At 31.5% G+C, this 16,343-nt stretch overlaps 1 protein-coding gene and 1 long non-coding RNA gene across 5 annotated transcripts in view; both read right to left on the bottom strand.

Annotated features, from left to right (window-relative positions):
* Window positions 1–3,205, bottom strand: part of LOC122296279 (disease resistance protein RUN1-like) — a 101,390-nt gene extending 98,185 nt beyond the window's left edge. For 2 of the 4 annotated variants that reach the window (XR_006238451.1, XM_043105844.1), the window contains exons 1-2: window positions 2,538–3,205; window positions 902–2,006 (exon numbers count right to left, since the gene is read on the bottom strand). Coding sequence is in view for 3 of the 4 variants with exons in the window: in XM_043105844.1 (XP_042961778.1) it covers window positions 902–2,006; window positions 2,538–3,064 (1,632 nt within the window). In the remaining variant the exon portion in view is untranslated. Of the gene's footprint in view, window positions 1–72; window positions 358–901; window positions 2,007–2,537 lie in introns of all 4 variants that reach the window. The other 2 variants (XM_043105846.1, XM_043105843.1) reach the window with 2 other exon arrangements.
* Window positions 3,206–13,288: 10,083 nt separating this feature from the next.
* On the bottom strand, window positions 13,289–15,721 carry LOC122295824. Its single transcript, XR_006238286.1, has 2 exons — window positions 14,026–15,721; window positions 13,289–13,747 (listed from the first exon to the last, which is right to left on the bottom strand). It is a non-coding gene; the product is annotated as an uncharacterized LOC122295824 (long non-coding RNA).
* Window positions 15,722–16,343: the final 622 nt, after the last annotated feature.

The following is a 16,343-nucleotide window of genomic DNA, read 5'->3' as shown; positions in this document are numbered from 1 at the left end:
AAAAGTTTAATGGACTTTACTACATTATTCAAAGAAAAAAAAAATTGTTGATGATTATAATTGTGTACGTACCTTGGGCTTAAATCTATTCCCTAACTCCTTTATGAGGCTATGCTGCATTCTCAAAATAATGAGATTCTTCCCTTGAAAATTAGGTGGCAAATATGGTGAAGGATAGTTATTCCAATCAAGGACTCTTAATTTGTTGGAGAGATAATTGGGTGCACAAGAAAAATGTGCAGTACGATTTATAAAGACTCTAAGGCTTTTCATATTTCGAAATGCTTCCGAATGCAAGCTTATCACCTCATCGCCTTCAGGTAAATGTAATAGTATGCCTTCAATTTTGTTTAGCCCCTGATATAAGTTCACGAAGTTAGTACTCTTTACTTATCAATTAATATTACACTATTTTTCTTTAAGATATTTTAAAATAAGTATTATTTATCGATTGCTGAAATCTCCAATACTAAATAGACGCATGCTAAAATATAAAAGATTTGTCTTTTTACCAACTTACATACTCTCTTATAACTTTCAATAAAACAAACCTAGCTTGAGGAGACAGTAGACATGAAATTAGAAAATATAGGATATTTGGAACGAAAAAAGGACAACAAAATTTGGTACTTTTAATGATTCATTGTAATTATTAAGAAAAGAATTCTATATATATATATATATATACAAATTCATATTGATAATTTAAAGGCTGTATATATATATTTGAGTACTACCATATGAGTACTACTATATATGAGTACTACTTTTGTGTAAATATATTCATTTAGGTATAAATTCATATGATTTATATTTTACCCAAAAAGAAAAAAATCCACTAGGTTTCACTTTTGGAAAAGGAAATAAATGTAAAACTAAAGATATTATTTTTTACTCTTACCGTACTGTCTTGCAACACTTTATGGATATCCTCGTGATTCCATAGTCTACTACGTTTGCTAGGTTTTTTGGGTGATTCTTGTCGAACAATTTCTCGTCCCATAGCTTGTAGCAAGTCATGCATCCCAACACGTTTATTTTGCCCTTCAATAGTAATAAGACACTTGTCTTTAAGCCTCTCGATTCCATGATTCGGATAAAAACCACAAGAATCAAATATTTTCGTGACATTTTCCAAAGATTCTCCCTTGAAGAAAAATGCAATATCAAGGAATATTTCCTTATCAGCATCATGCAGACCTGCATAACTCACTAAGAGTACTTTCTGAATATCACTGTGGGGAATGTTTTTATATTTATCCATTGCACTTTTCCAATGTTTTATGCTTTGACTTTTTAGATCCGAACCTAGCACTGTTAAAGCTAGTGGAAGACCTTGAGCATATTTTGTTACTTGTTTAGATATGTCCATAAAATCCTTCAGTGGTTCTTTTTCCTTGAAAGCATGCAAACTAAAGAGCTGAAGAGCTTCATTGTCATCCAAAATCATCACCTCGTACTTTAAATCAACTTCAAAGACTTCTAATAAGTGTTGATCTCTTGTTGTTATAATGATTCTACTTCCTGAGCCAAACCAATCACGATCTCCAACTAAATTTTCTAGTTGGACCAACTCATCCACGTCATCAAGAATTAGTAGAATCCTTTTAGAATGAAGTCTATCCCGAATCACATTGATGCCTCTGTTCTTATCATGAACATCCAAACTTGTTCCTAAAATATCGTAAAGAAGGGTATTTTGCAGCTTCATCAGACCTCCTAATTGTTTTGAAGTTTCTCTAACTTCTTCCAAGAAACAACTTCCTTCAAATTGAGAAGAAATCCGATTATAGATATCTTTTGAAATAGTTGTCTTCCCAATTCCACCAGTCCCAAATATCCCTACAATGCTTATAATATCCTTATTTCCAATACTTAAATGCTGATAAATATCTTGTATACGAGACTCTATTCCAATTGGATACTTGGCAACACTTAGAGGTGTTTGATTTACCATTTTTAAATCCACCCATTGAATGATTTCCAGGATAAATTCTGACTCTTTCCTATAAGTATTAAAGATAAGAAAAATCGAAATAGTTAGAGTACTTTTCACAATAGATGACATATTGAATATAATTAAGTTAAAATAATAGTGTTTTTCATTTTTTTTCTCTCCATGACAAAGTGACAGTTGTAGATTAAGATGTAAAAGGGAAGTCTTGCTCCTTCCTTAATCTGAACATTGTTTCATAACAAATAACTTAATCTGAAACTTATAATTTAAGAGAATTTTTGAGTCTTTATATCTAAAAACAAATTGAAACTAAATGTTATGTGAAACTAATGTGGTAGTGGTAGTAGATATTAAATCCCAGAATCACAAAGGACTTCTAAAATTCAACTACGTTTTGCATATAATTATTTAATGCAAAAAATAAGCATAAATATCAAAAAAAAAATTCCTTTTGTATGGTATTTTATCTTCACTAGTGCCCCAATGTCAGATCCTGGAATATTTGTCTCAATTTTCCTCATAAATATTTTAAATAGAGCATGTGCATACACATAAGAAAGTACATATAGGCAAAGCTTACCGGCACTTCGCTAATGTGAAACCAGACAAATCAGCTACTCTTTTCAAAGCTACCTTCCATTTCAGCATCTTTGCATTATCCTTAAGTTTATCTCCAAGTTTATCAAAGGATTCTCCGAAAATCCCTTTTTGATGCCGTACTTCCGATGGATCTACGTGGTAAAAAATTGGTAGAGCAATTGTTTCCTTGCAATCAAGAATCTTCAATAGCTCGTCTAAACACCATCTAGATTCTGCATAATTTTTAGATAGTACAATGATAGAAATTATTGACTCTTCAATAGCTTTACAAAGTACCGGTGAAATTTCCTCCCCTCTTTCAAGATTAATGCTGTCTATGTAAGTTTTGATTCCCCTTTGATTCAAACCTTGGTGTAGATGGGAAATAAAGCCATAGCGAACATCTTCACCTCTAAAGCTCAAGAATACATCGTGATTCCATAGATGGGTGGAAGAAGACAAAGAGGATGAAGAAGATGAAGAAGATGAAGAAGCTTCTGATTGAAAGGCCATAGAAGAAGAAGTCATGCTCTCAATACGTATGCGCAATTACAATTTAGCAAGAGGTCCAATTATATAGAGATAAGGTGGATCAGAGAGGAGAAACTTCTCAGCAACAACATCGACCATGCATGCCAGCTAATTAATCAACATACCACACCACTGCAGAACTTTCAACCTTCAAAGTTGTATAAAATGATCAATTTGGTCCCACAACAATAGACTTTACTCTGTTTTAATAGAAAAAGTGGTGCTAATTTCACCGAAAATTAGATATCGAATAGTAAATTTTTTATTTTCAAATATTTTTTTAACCGCTTTAAATATTTTTAAACATTATTAAAAAAATATTTTCTTCACTATTAAGTAAAAAAATTTAAAAAAAATTTGATACAAAACTTGTACAAGATTTCGATGGCACTATCATTTTTCAAATAGAAAAGAATCATCATAATCTTATGTATCCACCAATCAGATCAGAAAATATACTGTGGTTCAATGTTGAAATCCAAGAATCTCTTTCCTTTCCAATAAAAGTGTGTGTGGTCATTTCGCTTACAATTGTCCGAAGAACGTGACTAATTTTATGAATATCTGTAGCCATTTGAAGGAATTATATATATAAATATATATATATATATATTTATAAAATTCACCCATTCGATTCAAAATAAGCCGACACTCGCCCACTAGTACTGTTAATCTATTTAGCTAATAAACACAAAAACTAAATTCTTATTTATTTTTACAGGGGATAAGAAGCTATATGGGTTTTATGTTCCTAAAACAACATTAATTTGAGTAGGTCTTCTTGATCAATTTGGTCTGAATTAAGGACCAAGAAAATTAACATGGAACACATCTTCGTCTCAATTTAATTCCCCTATAAATATCTCAGAAGTGGGTCAAAGAAAGATGAAGAGAAGCTTCTTGACAACTTCTTTGACAACAACCACATGCTAGCTATATTGAGTTCAAAAGTCTTCTCACTCCGTATTGACAACTTCATCTCGACAATTTTTTGAAAATCTCAAAAGTCTTGAATTCATACACAAAATTAATAGGTGTGAGATCTGGACGTTTGTTTTACGCAGTAAGACTTGAATTTGAAATCGTGTGAAGGAATGCAAACAGTAAACTTCTATCCACAAACTATTCATAAACTATTTCATTATTATTTACAGATAATCTGAAATACCAATCTTAACATCCAAAATTGCTTTGAGTTGGAATTCATGTCAGTAAAATTACAGGGTATAAGAAGTTTTATGGGCACTATGTTCTTGAAAAATCATTATTGGCTTGCCCAAAAAGATGTTTGAGTAGGTCCTAATTAACTTGATCAATTTGGTCTCAATTAAGGAGGGAGAAAATATGGAACGCAATTGAATTACTCAACCATATATAGGACACACCGATGCACATGGATAGGTGGTCTCCACCAATTTTCCGGTGTCATATCTTCGTCTCAATTTAATTCTATTATAAAGACATTAATATATTTAAAATCACTTTTTTAATTATTAAGTTAAAAAAAAATAACCAACGGATGCTCTTTCACATCTGAAAATTGGCAACGACGTGGATGATACAGATGCTCTTTCACATCTGAAAATTGATAAATAATTAACCAAACTAGATTATACGGTGATATTCGAAGTGGATGATGATAATTTACTTCCTTCTTATTATTTTTTTATTATTTTAGTGTATTTAAAATTTAAAATTTTTAATTTTTTAAATTATTTTTTAACATTTTGAATCATTAAGAAAAAATAAAAAAATATAAAATTTCATTAATAGTCACTTTCTTAATTATTAATAAAATAAAAAAATAATAAAAAAAATACTAAGAGAGTACGTAATAAGCCTGTTATTATTCAAAATCTTGGATATACTCAAATAAAATGAACGGTACCGTACATAGATGATCGATTGAAAGTATAAGAAATGCTTTACTTACCAAAAACTTATATAAAACTAAATTTATAAATTATAAAGTTATATTATAAAATTATATTCAAAATGGCAACAACCATGCTTGCTAGCCACTAACCAGCAGGTCAATAATTAAAAGAAAATGGAAGCCACGCTTTCAAAACCCATAAAGAAGCCGTCATTGGCCCACTACTACTGTTAGGACTTGTTTGTTTTAAATAAAAAGAGATAAGCTGAATTGAAATTAAAATTGAAAATTAAATAAAATATTATTAGAATATTTTTTTTAATATTATTTTTTATTCTTAAAATTTGAAAAAATTAAATTATTTATTTTATTTTATATGAAAATTTAAAAAAATTATAATAATTAGATAAGATAAAATGTATTGAATTAAGAGAAGTTGTGAAAACAAAGGCATAACTAATTATAGAGATCATGCGGGTCAAAGAAATTAAGTAGAAACTTCTTTGCAATTAAGTTCTTGGCAACAACATCGACCATACATCCCAGCATACGATTGCAGAACTTTCAACCTTCAAAGTTGAATAAAATGATCAATTTGGTCCCACTGTAATTGACTTTACTCTATTTTAACACTGATGCTATTCCCACGTCGGGAAATTGATAAAAAGTACCCCAAATAGAAAGAGTGTAAATTTGGTATCGACTAGTATAAATTTAAAATATATATGTATATTTCTTAAAAATTTTTAAAAATAAAAAATCACAAAATTATTAAAAAAAATACTTTCTTAATCATTAACTAAAAAAAATTAAAAAAAAAAATTCCATACAAAATATGTGTACACAATTTCGGTAGCTCTCTATCATTTCTCAAATAGAATAGAATCCTCATAAGATCGATTATGTACCCACCAATCAGATCAGAAAATCTATTCTGTGGTTCGAAATCTAAGAATCTCTTTTCCAAAGAACATCTGTGGCCATTTCATGAAATAGTAAGGCCATGATGAAGAGGTAAGAAATGCATGTATGTAGTTAGAATTGCTTATACAAATTCACCATATATATCATTGGCAACTTCCTTCAAATTGTCAGTAATTAGCTAAGAGTAATTGACGTTTGGAGGTCAAGTTTTTTAAAAGGAAAAATATAGTTGCAAGCACAATTGTGCATTAATCTGTGCACCAATGTGATGTAATTGATCAAAAAGTAGATTTTATTAAAAACAGTATTAATTTAAATCTTAAGTATGAATAAATCAGTATTAGTATACAGATTAGTGGGCGATTGTGCTTGTATGTAGCAAAACTCTTTTTAAAATCCTAACAAAAGTACGTGCTCGGTTGATTTATATGCATGCATGTCGATCAAAATTCATATGGATATATGACATATGAGACTAAGACTGTGTTTGGCTACTTAAATCATCTCAAATTAATTCATTATTTTTCATAAACAGTTTACTACTTGAGTTCATACAAAAAAATTAATTAGATTAATCTTAATACGTGTGAGATCTGGACGTTTTGTTTACGCAGTAAGACTTGAATTTGAAACCGTGTAATATGGAGCGTACACAATTGAATTATGAAACCATAGGACCCACCGATGCACATGGCTAGTTGGACTTTCACCAATTTTCCCATTATCACATATTCGTCTCTGGCAACTTCTTTGCCAACAACCATGCTAACTATTATGAGTTCAAAAGTCTTCGCAATGATCTTTACTGACAATTTTTTCTCGACAACTTCTATTCTCCCACGCTAAAAAATTTCAAAAGTCTTGAATTTATGCAGAAAATTAATGAGCGTGAGATCTGGACGTTTGTTTTACATAATAGAACTTCAATTTGAAACCGTGTAAAAAGATGCAAGTATTTTTTAGACAAATATAAATGATTAATCTACTACTTTTGTTAAGTTAAAATTTTTTAGATTAGTGGTACTTTCATATAGTATTAGAGTAAAGATTTTGAATTTAAATTTTGACTCTATATTTTACTTATTTAATTAAATTTTTACGTGTTGGACTCATTCATTAAAAGAGAGTTTGACGGCCTACAAGTGAGTGAGAGTGTTAAATAAATATAAATTATAAAATCTACTTATCAACTTAAAATTTTTGAAAGAATGGTGATTTCCTAGTCGTGACTAAGATCACAAGTTATGGTTTAGTTTGCATCCATAATTTTAATAATTCTTTTTATTCCATCGCCATCTGAAAATGGCTTCTGAGGTTGGACGTACGTTACCCTTTTATCTTTAAATCACATAATGTCGCAATAAGTTTATCTCAATCACCTCCAAAATTAAAACATTATATTTGCATACAAAGCGTTCTTAAACTCAAAAGTTGAGATCAATACAGTGAGTTGCTCATATATGAACAATTTTAACATTACACATTAAACATATGATACCTCTTAATTTCATTGCAAATACCAAATAAAAAAAGGAAAATTTTATTAATCAGCATGCCAGCTAATTATTAATCAGCATACTGTATTACTGTAGAACTTTTAGTTTTGGTTTGACCCTCAAGAATTCTATCTCAAAATCAAAATTCTCATCTCATCATTATAATTTTTTTAAAATTCTCATATAAAAATATAATAAATAATTCAAAATTTTCAAATTCTAAAACAATAATAATATTAAAATATAATATTTTAATATTTCATCTTAAAATTCAAAATTCTCATATCAAAATTATCACTTATCAAACCATACATTTGTATAAAATGATCAATTTGGTCACACAGCAATCGATTTTATTGTATTTTAATACAAATGCTCTTTCACATCTGAAAACTGATAAATAATTAACCAAAGTAGAATAGTAATTTAAAAAAAAAAATTTTAAACCATTTTAAATATTTTTAAAAAGAACAATATCACAAAATTATTAAAAAATACTTTCTTAACTATTAAATAATTACTACTAATGCTCCTTTAATTTCTCGTTTTAGTTACCGTTTTTTGTGTTATCCCCGTGGGTGATCTCGTCATTTTGTGTTATCCGGCCCCGTATGTACTCTGGGTTCGTAGTAGCTTTTTTTTTTTTTTTTTTTTTTTTTTTTTTTTTTTTTTTTAAATTCTTTTGACCTTTAGGGTGATATTCGAAGTGGATGATGATAATTTACTTCCTTCTTATTATTTCTTTATTATTTTAGCATATTTAAAATTTTTATTTTTTTAATTGTTTTTTTAACATTTTGAATCATTAAAAAAATTTTAAAAATATAAAATTTTATTAATAGTCACTTTCTAAACTATTAAGTAAATAAAAAAATAAAAGAAATAAAAAAGAGTAATAAAAATGTAGTAAGAGAATACATAATAAGACTATTATTATTCGAAATGGATATACTCAAATAAAATGAACGGTACATAGATGATTGATTGAAAGTATAAGAAATGCTTTACTTACCAAAAACTTATATAAAACTAAATTTATAAATTATAAAGTTATATTATAAAATTATATCTATTATAAAATAGATTTAATATATTACATTAATTTATAAATTTATTTTTATAAAAATTTTTATTCTTAAAATACATACGAGCTTAATATATATTATGTCCAAAATTTTCCTCTCCTCCTTAGGCTTAACGTTGAAGCTCATTGTACTTGACAGGTGGCCTTCACCTATTGGGGTACATCCGATCGAAGGAAAAGTGAAAAATTTTCGTCGGCAAAAAGAGAACCTTACCAATCTCAATTTCATTCTCCCGTAAAAATCTCATAAGTGGATTAGAGAAAGAAGACTTCAAAAGTCTTTTCAAAAGTATCGCAATCTGTATTAACAACTTTGTCTCGATAATTTTAAAAAATCTCGAAAGTCTTGAATTCATATAAAAAATTAATGAGTGTAAATCTGAAAATTTGTTTTAGGGAATAGGATTTGAATTTGAAACCGTGTGAAGGGATGCAAGTAGACTTACCCATAAATTTTGAATACAATGGTGAATTAGAACAAGGGTGCGGCTACTCTGTCACCTAGAGCATACCACTGGGTGTACTGTCCAATTTTTTTTTTTTTAATTTTTTTCATATTTTTTAATCATTAAATAAAAAAAATACATCAATACACTTAAAATTACTTCCTTAATCATTAAGTAAGTTTTTTCCGAAGAACGTGACTAATTTTATGACAATATGTGGCCATTTGAAGGAATTATATATATAAATATATATATATATATATATATATATATATATATAAGTAAATGAAATGAAGTGTCTTTTTATAGATGAAGGAAACATTTTTACAAATAGTGAATCCCATGAATCCGGCCAATACCGCGGGCGTTGCGTCTTCAATATCTATTCTATATTAAAAGCGGCTAGCCGGGGTAAATTTTTATTTTTCAATTCTGCCCCTCTACTTTTACCATTTGTCATTTTAATCCCTCAATCATTCTATTCCGTTTATTCTAGAGGTAGTGATCGACTAACAACCCATTCATAATTTATAAATAATTTTAAATATAATAATATTTTTTTATTATATTTGAACACATCAAATCAAAAGAAAAGTCAAATTAAATTGAAAATAATATAATTTTATTAGATAGTTGTATACAAGTTGTTAATAAGAAGTAATTTTATCATTTTCCTTATTCTAGAGTTGGGCAACGGGAGTTTAAAAAAAAAAAAAAAAAAAAAAGATAGATGAATCAAATTAAAAAAAATCATCATAATCTTACGTATCCACCAATCAAATCAGAAAATATATAATGCGGTTCAATGTCAAAATCCAAGAATCTCTTTCCTTTCCAATACAAGTGTGTGGTTATTTCGCTTATAATTGTCCGAAGAACGTGACTAATTTTATGAACATCTGTGGCCACTTGAAGGAATTATATATATATATATATATTTATAAAATTCACCCATTCGATTCAAAATAAGCCGACCCTCGCCCACTAGTACTGTTAATCTATTTAGCTAATAAACACGTACAAAAACTAAATTCTTATTTATTTTTTACAGGGGATAAGAAGCTGTACGGGTTTTATGTTCTTGAAACAATATTAATTTGAGTAGATCTTAATTAACTTGATCAATTTGATCTGAATTTCGTCTCAATTTAATTCCCCCATAAATATCTCAGAAGTGGGTCAAAGAAAGATGAAGAGATACTTCTCAACAACTTCTTTGACAACAGCCACATGCTAGCTATTATGAGTTCAAAAGTCTTCTCAATCCATACGTATTGACAACTTCATCTCGACAATTTCTTGAAAATCTCAATAGTCTTGAGTTCATACACAAAATTAATGAGTGTGAGATTTGGACATTTGTTTTATGCAGTAGGACTTGAATTTAAAATTGTGTGAAGGGTTGCAAACAGTAGACTTCTATTCACAAATTATTCATAAATTATTTCACTATTATTTACAGATAATCTAAAATACTAATTTTAACATACAAAGTTGCTTTGAATTGGAATTCATGTCAGTAAAATTACAGGGGATAAGAAGTTTTATGGGCTCTATGTTCTTTAAAAATCATTATTGGCTTGCCCAATAATTTTCCTATATATGAATAGACCATTGTAACTTAATTTGCGTTTACAAATTCACTACAAATAAAAACCCCAAAAATAAGCAAATCTTATATATAATGAGCAATAGTAGGTGGTAATGCTCAAATGCTGTAAACATGGATAATACCAAAAGAAAATTACCTATCATTATGATGAGACCATTAGTGATTAGTGAAGAAAAGCCAAGGGGTTTTAGATTACGTGTGATTCAACTTAGGCCTCTTCTGTTGTGGATATCAATTCGATTTATCTTTTAAAAAGTAATTCTACTGAGTTTTTAATTTTTTCATCCCATATATTCAAATGAAGTTAATGAACATTAACATTTTCAAGGAGCACATCTTGATGGTGATCTTCTGCATTCTCTTCATGCTTGTGTATCAAATGGATTCTGCAAGTTTTAAAGAATATAGATTTTAAGTATTCATGATCATGATTTGAGCTTCTTAAAGCAATAACTCTTTGAAACACAACACCATCAGGCATCACCAATGATTTCAACACCATTACCAATATCAGGTGTTGTATATGAGGAGATCGCAGGCCAAGGTACAATAACCACACATATGGCAATTCCTCTAATTTCATTCGAACACAAGATTCCATTAATGCCAATTACAAATGAAATATTGTTTAAGGTCTCTTTGCAAAGGCTAAACCAGTCTGGAATCCAATTTCCAAAAAATATAATGCCACCTAAAGTTCCCTCAACAGATGTTGTTCCCACATGATCAGAAATTGATAAAGAAGTACCCAAAATAGAATAGTAATTTAAAAAAAAATATATGTTTTAAACCGCTTTAAACATTTTTGAAAACAAAATATGACAAAATCATTCAAAACACTTTCTTAACTATTCAGTAAAAATATAAAATAAAATAAAAAATCTGTAAAAAATATATGTACAAGATTTCGATGGCACTATAATTTCTCAAATAAAAAAGAATCCTCATAATCTTATGTATCCACCAATCAGATCAGAAAATATATTCCGCATTTCAATGTCGAAATCCAATAATCTCTTTCCTTTCCAATACAAGTGTGTGGTTATTTCGCTTATATATATATATACATATATATATATATATATATATTATTGGCTTGCCCAAAAAGATGTTTAAGTGGGTCAACTTTATCAATTTGGTCTTAATTAAGGATCGAGAAAATTAATATGTAACACAAATATTGAAGTACTAACCCATAGGACACGCCAATGCACATGGCTAGCTAGGTGGACTTCCCCAATTTTCCCGATATCTCATCTGCGTCTCCATCTAATTCCCCCATAAATATCTCAGCAGTTGGTCAAAGAAACTTATTTGGTGTTGACAACTTCTTCTCGACAACTATTAGAAAATCTCAAAAGTCTTGAGTTCATACAGAAAATTAATGGGACGTTTGTTTTACGCAATAGAACTTGAATTTGAAACCGTGTGAAGGGATGCAAGTAAACTTACTTAGAAACTTTGAATACAACTTTATTTAATTCACAGGCTCAAAATCGTGTGAATATGGGTGCTAGTTGGCTTGCAAGTGTTTTTTAATGATGTTGTGAATTTTTATTTTAAATATTTAAGAGTATAAAAACAAAGAATAAAAAATATAAAAAAAAATAAAATGATAAAGAGGTCTTATAGGGTGATACTTGCCTTTGCCACATTCCACAAATAGTGCAAAACTCATAGCAAAACCAAAACCAAAACCATACATGTGCCATTGCGAGTGACATTCAATAGTTGGGTTGCAATGGATGAAGGTAGTTCTTTTATACCAGTGCCTTTCAGATCTAAGTGACGTAAACCTTTTATTTCACACTTGATTTCGAGAAGTTCTCAAGGCTTGAGCATCCTTCAAGAGTATTAGATTCTAGTGATCTCAACAAGAGCCTTTCTGGAAAACTCCAAAGGTCAGAGCATCAATGAACACTTTCTTACTGACCTCGACTTAATTTGTACAAAAATCAAGAGTTAATTTCACTAAATATTATTTGAAAGATCTGAAATTTTCACCAGATATCTATCTACACTTGGAGAAGTCCATGACTATTAAGTTCTGTTAAAAAACAAAACCAGAACCATATTATAACCTACCAAATATGTAACGCCTCAATCTCGAATGAGACAGAGAATTACTTCTTGTCACTTGAAATCATAACTCACCATATAGATATTATAAGCTCCAATTCTCAATTACACATATATCCCAATGTTTTAATCCAACCATTCCAAAATAATTAACTAAAAACAATACAAAGTCTTGATATATTAAACTCTAATTATTTACTACTCAAATCTAACTATAAAAATTTAATACTAGATAATATACTTTAAATCCCTTAATTATTTTTTCTAAGAAAAATAAAGTTTCTGGGTTAGCATAACTCAACTTAAAATATTAAGCCCAGTCCAACCTAAAATAACATACAGTTTTCTGTTAGAAGATTAGGCCCATAATAAAATTTAGTTCAACACAAGAGTCAAGCCCATTTTAAAAACACTACTGAACTTAGGAATAGAATCAACTTAAATTCCAAAGCCCACGTGAACAAAGTCCAGCCCACGATTAGAGGGTATCCTGGTAATAAACATGAATCTTATACACTATTTGGGAAAATAAAAAATAAAAGAGAATTTCTATTCATTATTTTTCACATCATATGTAATTTTTTAATTTTAAATTTTTTTCATATTAAATATATATTGTGTGGATGATAAGTCAAAAAAGAATTCAATAGAAAGAATAAAATTAAATAAAAAATTAAAATAAATAAAAATAAATATAGAGAGACTAAAAATAAAAATATAAAATGTTTAATACAGTCGCCTATCTCAAGCGCCATGCAAACGGCTGCTGAGTTGGCAAAATAAAATGCAACGTTTCGTTTGTTTTTGAATTTTCATTTGTCCCGCTACGCATACCCTTCCGTCCATCCCATTGGACCCATTCCTTCCCTCTCGCTCGCATGGACCCACGCCGCAAGACCTTCCCTCTCCTCCAGACCTTCCCTCTCGCTCACACAGGGTCTGCAAGACCTTCCCTCTCCTCCATTCTAGACCTTCCCTCTCGCTCACACAGGGTTTGCAAGACCTTCCCTCTCCTCCATTCCAGACCTTCCCTCTCGCTCACACAGACTCACGCTGCAAGACTTTCCCTCTCCTCCATCCCAGACCTTCCCGTTTGGTCCTTTTGAGTATGAGAACCCATTAAGCAACTTCCTGGAGTACTGATGGTTTCGCTGATCGACGGCCTGCACATATTTAGGAGCAGTTAATGCAAGATTAGTACATATTTCAACTAGAGCTACCTGAGTTATTGATCTAAAAGAAATCAATTGACATTGGTTGCAAGGGAAATAAAAAGCTTTTGGGTTTAGTCCTAATTTGTAGTGTGCATCACCCTTTGATGACCATGCTAAAAAGAATATTGCGGTTTAGATCGAGGATGGATGGTTTTATTTTCTTTCGGAAACAAAACTAAATTAAAAGGAAATATATATTAATGATGTCGATAACGATCGACACTCACAAAGATTGCAAACTTCGATCATTCATGTTCTTGAAATTGAACTTGCAAGAAAACACAGGCTGCCGAACATCCCCATGGACCTGAAAAACTTGAGGACGGATCTCTGGCTCTCCATCGAACTAGAACACAAATCTTGGATCGGGTTCAGCCATAACGCTCAAGTACAACTCTGCCGACGAGCCCTTTTTGTTCCCTTAGATACTGACCCAACCCAGGTGAATATTACTTGCCCTTGTCTCTACTGCGTAGAGATCCACCTCAACTGCAACCGTCCCCAACAGCTTCCTACTATTCAAACCACACGCGATACCTCTCCGCCCTGCGTAGACCTCAACCTGCAAGATCGGGTTGTTCCCCTTATCAGAGTGAAGCAAGCGGCCAGGGAGCGATCATGGGAGTCGGGTTGGCTTTCTAGAGCGACCAGAGGGATTGTTGCGTACTGGGTGGGAAAGTTCTTGAGTTTAATCTTGCAGAAGCACGGAAAAGCTGAGGGGTGTACGCCGGAGAAGGAAGGCTTCTCTGCTTATGTTTCGTTTCCGTTTTCAATTTTTTTTTTTTTTTTAAGTAGTAGCTGATGTGGCATAGCCGACTGCACGGCGTCTATATTGGACGACTGAGTATAGAATAGCTCAATAAAAATACCATCCAACTTCAGAGACTAACCGAGGAACACCAGAGAAGCCATGCGATATGGGGTCATAGACTCACCGTGAAAGAAGCAACGAGCGGCGGCAGAGCACTAGGAGAGGGAGAGAGAGAGTGAGAGCGACCAAGAGGTAGAGAGAGTGTTCCATGTAGAGAGAGAGAATTTTACAAAGGGAACAACCGAGGGGTGATGGCCGTGGCTATAGGTGGAGCACCGGCCGTGTTCTTCCAACGACGAAGCTCTATGAGTGGTGGCCCGTAGAGTTGGGTATTGTGGCTGGCGAGGCTTGCGTCGGCCAGAGGACCCGTGTGGTCTGTACGGCACACTGCTCTGTTTAGAGGAGCAAAAACAGGAGCTCGTTTTTACGTGGTTCCTGGCGGTTGGCTATTGTGAAGGAGCAAGGGTGGCGGTGGTGGTTTGTTGGTTGTCGGTTGGGTGGTTTGTGCGTTTTTCGTGGGGTAATTGGTGGAGGTGGTCGTGCGCCTGGCCTGTTTTCATGGTGGTTCATGGCACAACAGCGACCCAACAGAACAGTGTCTCACGTGGTAAGTTCTGGCAGTTGACGTCGTGTGTGTGGTGTAGGTACGGTGGTTCGCATCGCGACTGTGGTGACTTGGGTCACGACAGGAAAGGCTACTAGCCTAGCTACCGTGGCGGGAGACGTTACTGAACTTCTCCGTGCCGTGGCTAAAGACGTCTATCTGATCGTGGCTGAGGGAGCTGTGGGTAACGGCGCTCAGTTTGTTGCTGGACTGGCAAAGGCTTGCTGCCTTGGTGTGTGGCGGTTAGCTATGGCAACTTGAGGAGCAATAAGACTAATTTGAGAACACAGAGAGAGAAAAAATGAGGGAGAGCATCTGTTGAGACTCTTGGGGTTCAGATCTGAGATGAGAGAAATGAGGACGTGGGTAATGGAATAGGAAAATTGTTGAGGAAATCTTGGGGTTCAGATCTGAGATGAGAATGGGAGAAAACGTTGGGGGAAAATAAGAGGGAGAGGAAGCTGTCGGAGAAGGGGGAAAAAGAGAGTGAAAAATTAAAAAAAAATAAAACTTGTGCCAGATTTGGGAGTAAGATGATCTCATTATTATAATATTTTTAAATTTATATATAAAATATAATAAATAAATATCATTTTTTAAATTTTAAATCAACTTTTTCAAATCTTAAAATAATAATAATATTAAAAAATAATATTTAAATCTTTTTTCTAAAATCAAAAATTTTCATTTCACTGTCCAAATCTACGAGAACACCTTATGGTCTATAGACAATCTAAGACTTTTTTGCCTTGTTTGATTACAGAGGTGAGATGAGATTAGTTTAAATGTTTTAAATAGTAATAAATAAAATATTATTATAATATAATTTTTTAATCTTAATTTTATATTGGGATTTAAAAATTTTAAATTGTTTATTCTATTTTATCTGGAGATTTGAAGAAGTTGGAATAATAAATTGAGATAAAATAAAATGATAAGTTCATCTTTTTAAACACCTTCAAACTCATATGTATATGTCTTGTTCAGGCATATCTACCAATATACCTTCAATTTTGTTTGTTCCTTTGAGACATTCCACATTTTATCACTTAATGAGAAACATCTTAAACTCCATATTAGTTACACTAAAAAATGTGAATGTTGGATAGTTTTTGAAAAATAATTTAAAT

Source organism: Carya illinoinensis, chromosome 15 (assembly GCF_018687715.1).
Source record: "Carya illinoinensis cultivar Pawnee chromosome 15, C.illinoinensisPawnee_v1, whole genome shotgun sequence".
NCBI classification, from domain to species: domain Eukaryota; kingdom Viridiplantae; phylum Streptophyta; class Magnoliopsida; order Fagales; family Juglandaceae; genus Carya; species Carya illinoinensis.
This window is presented reverse-complemented; position numbering and strand designations above follow the sequence as displayed.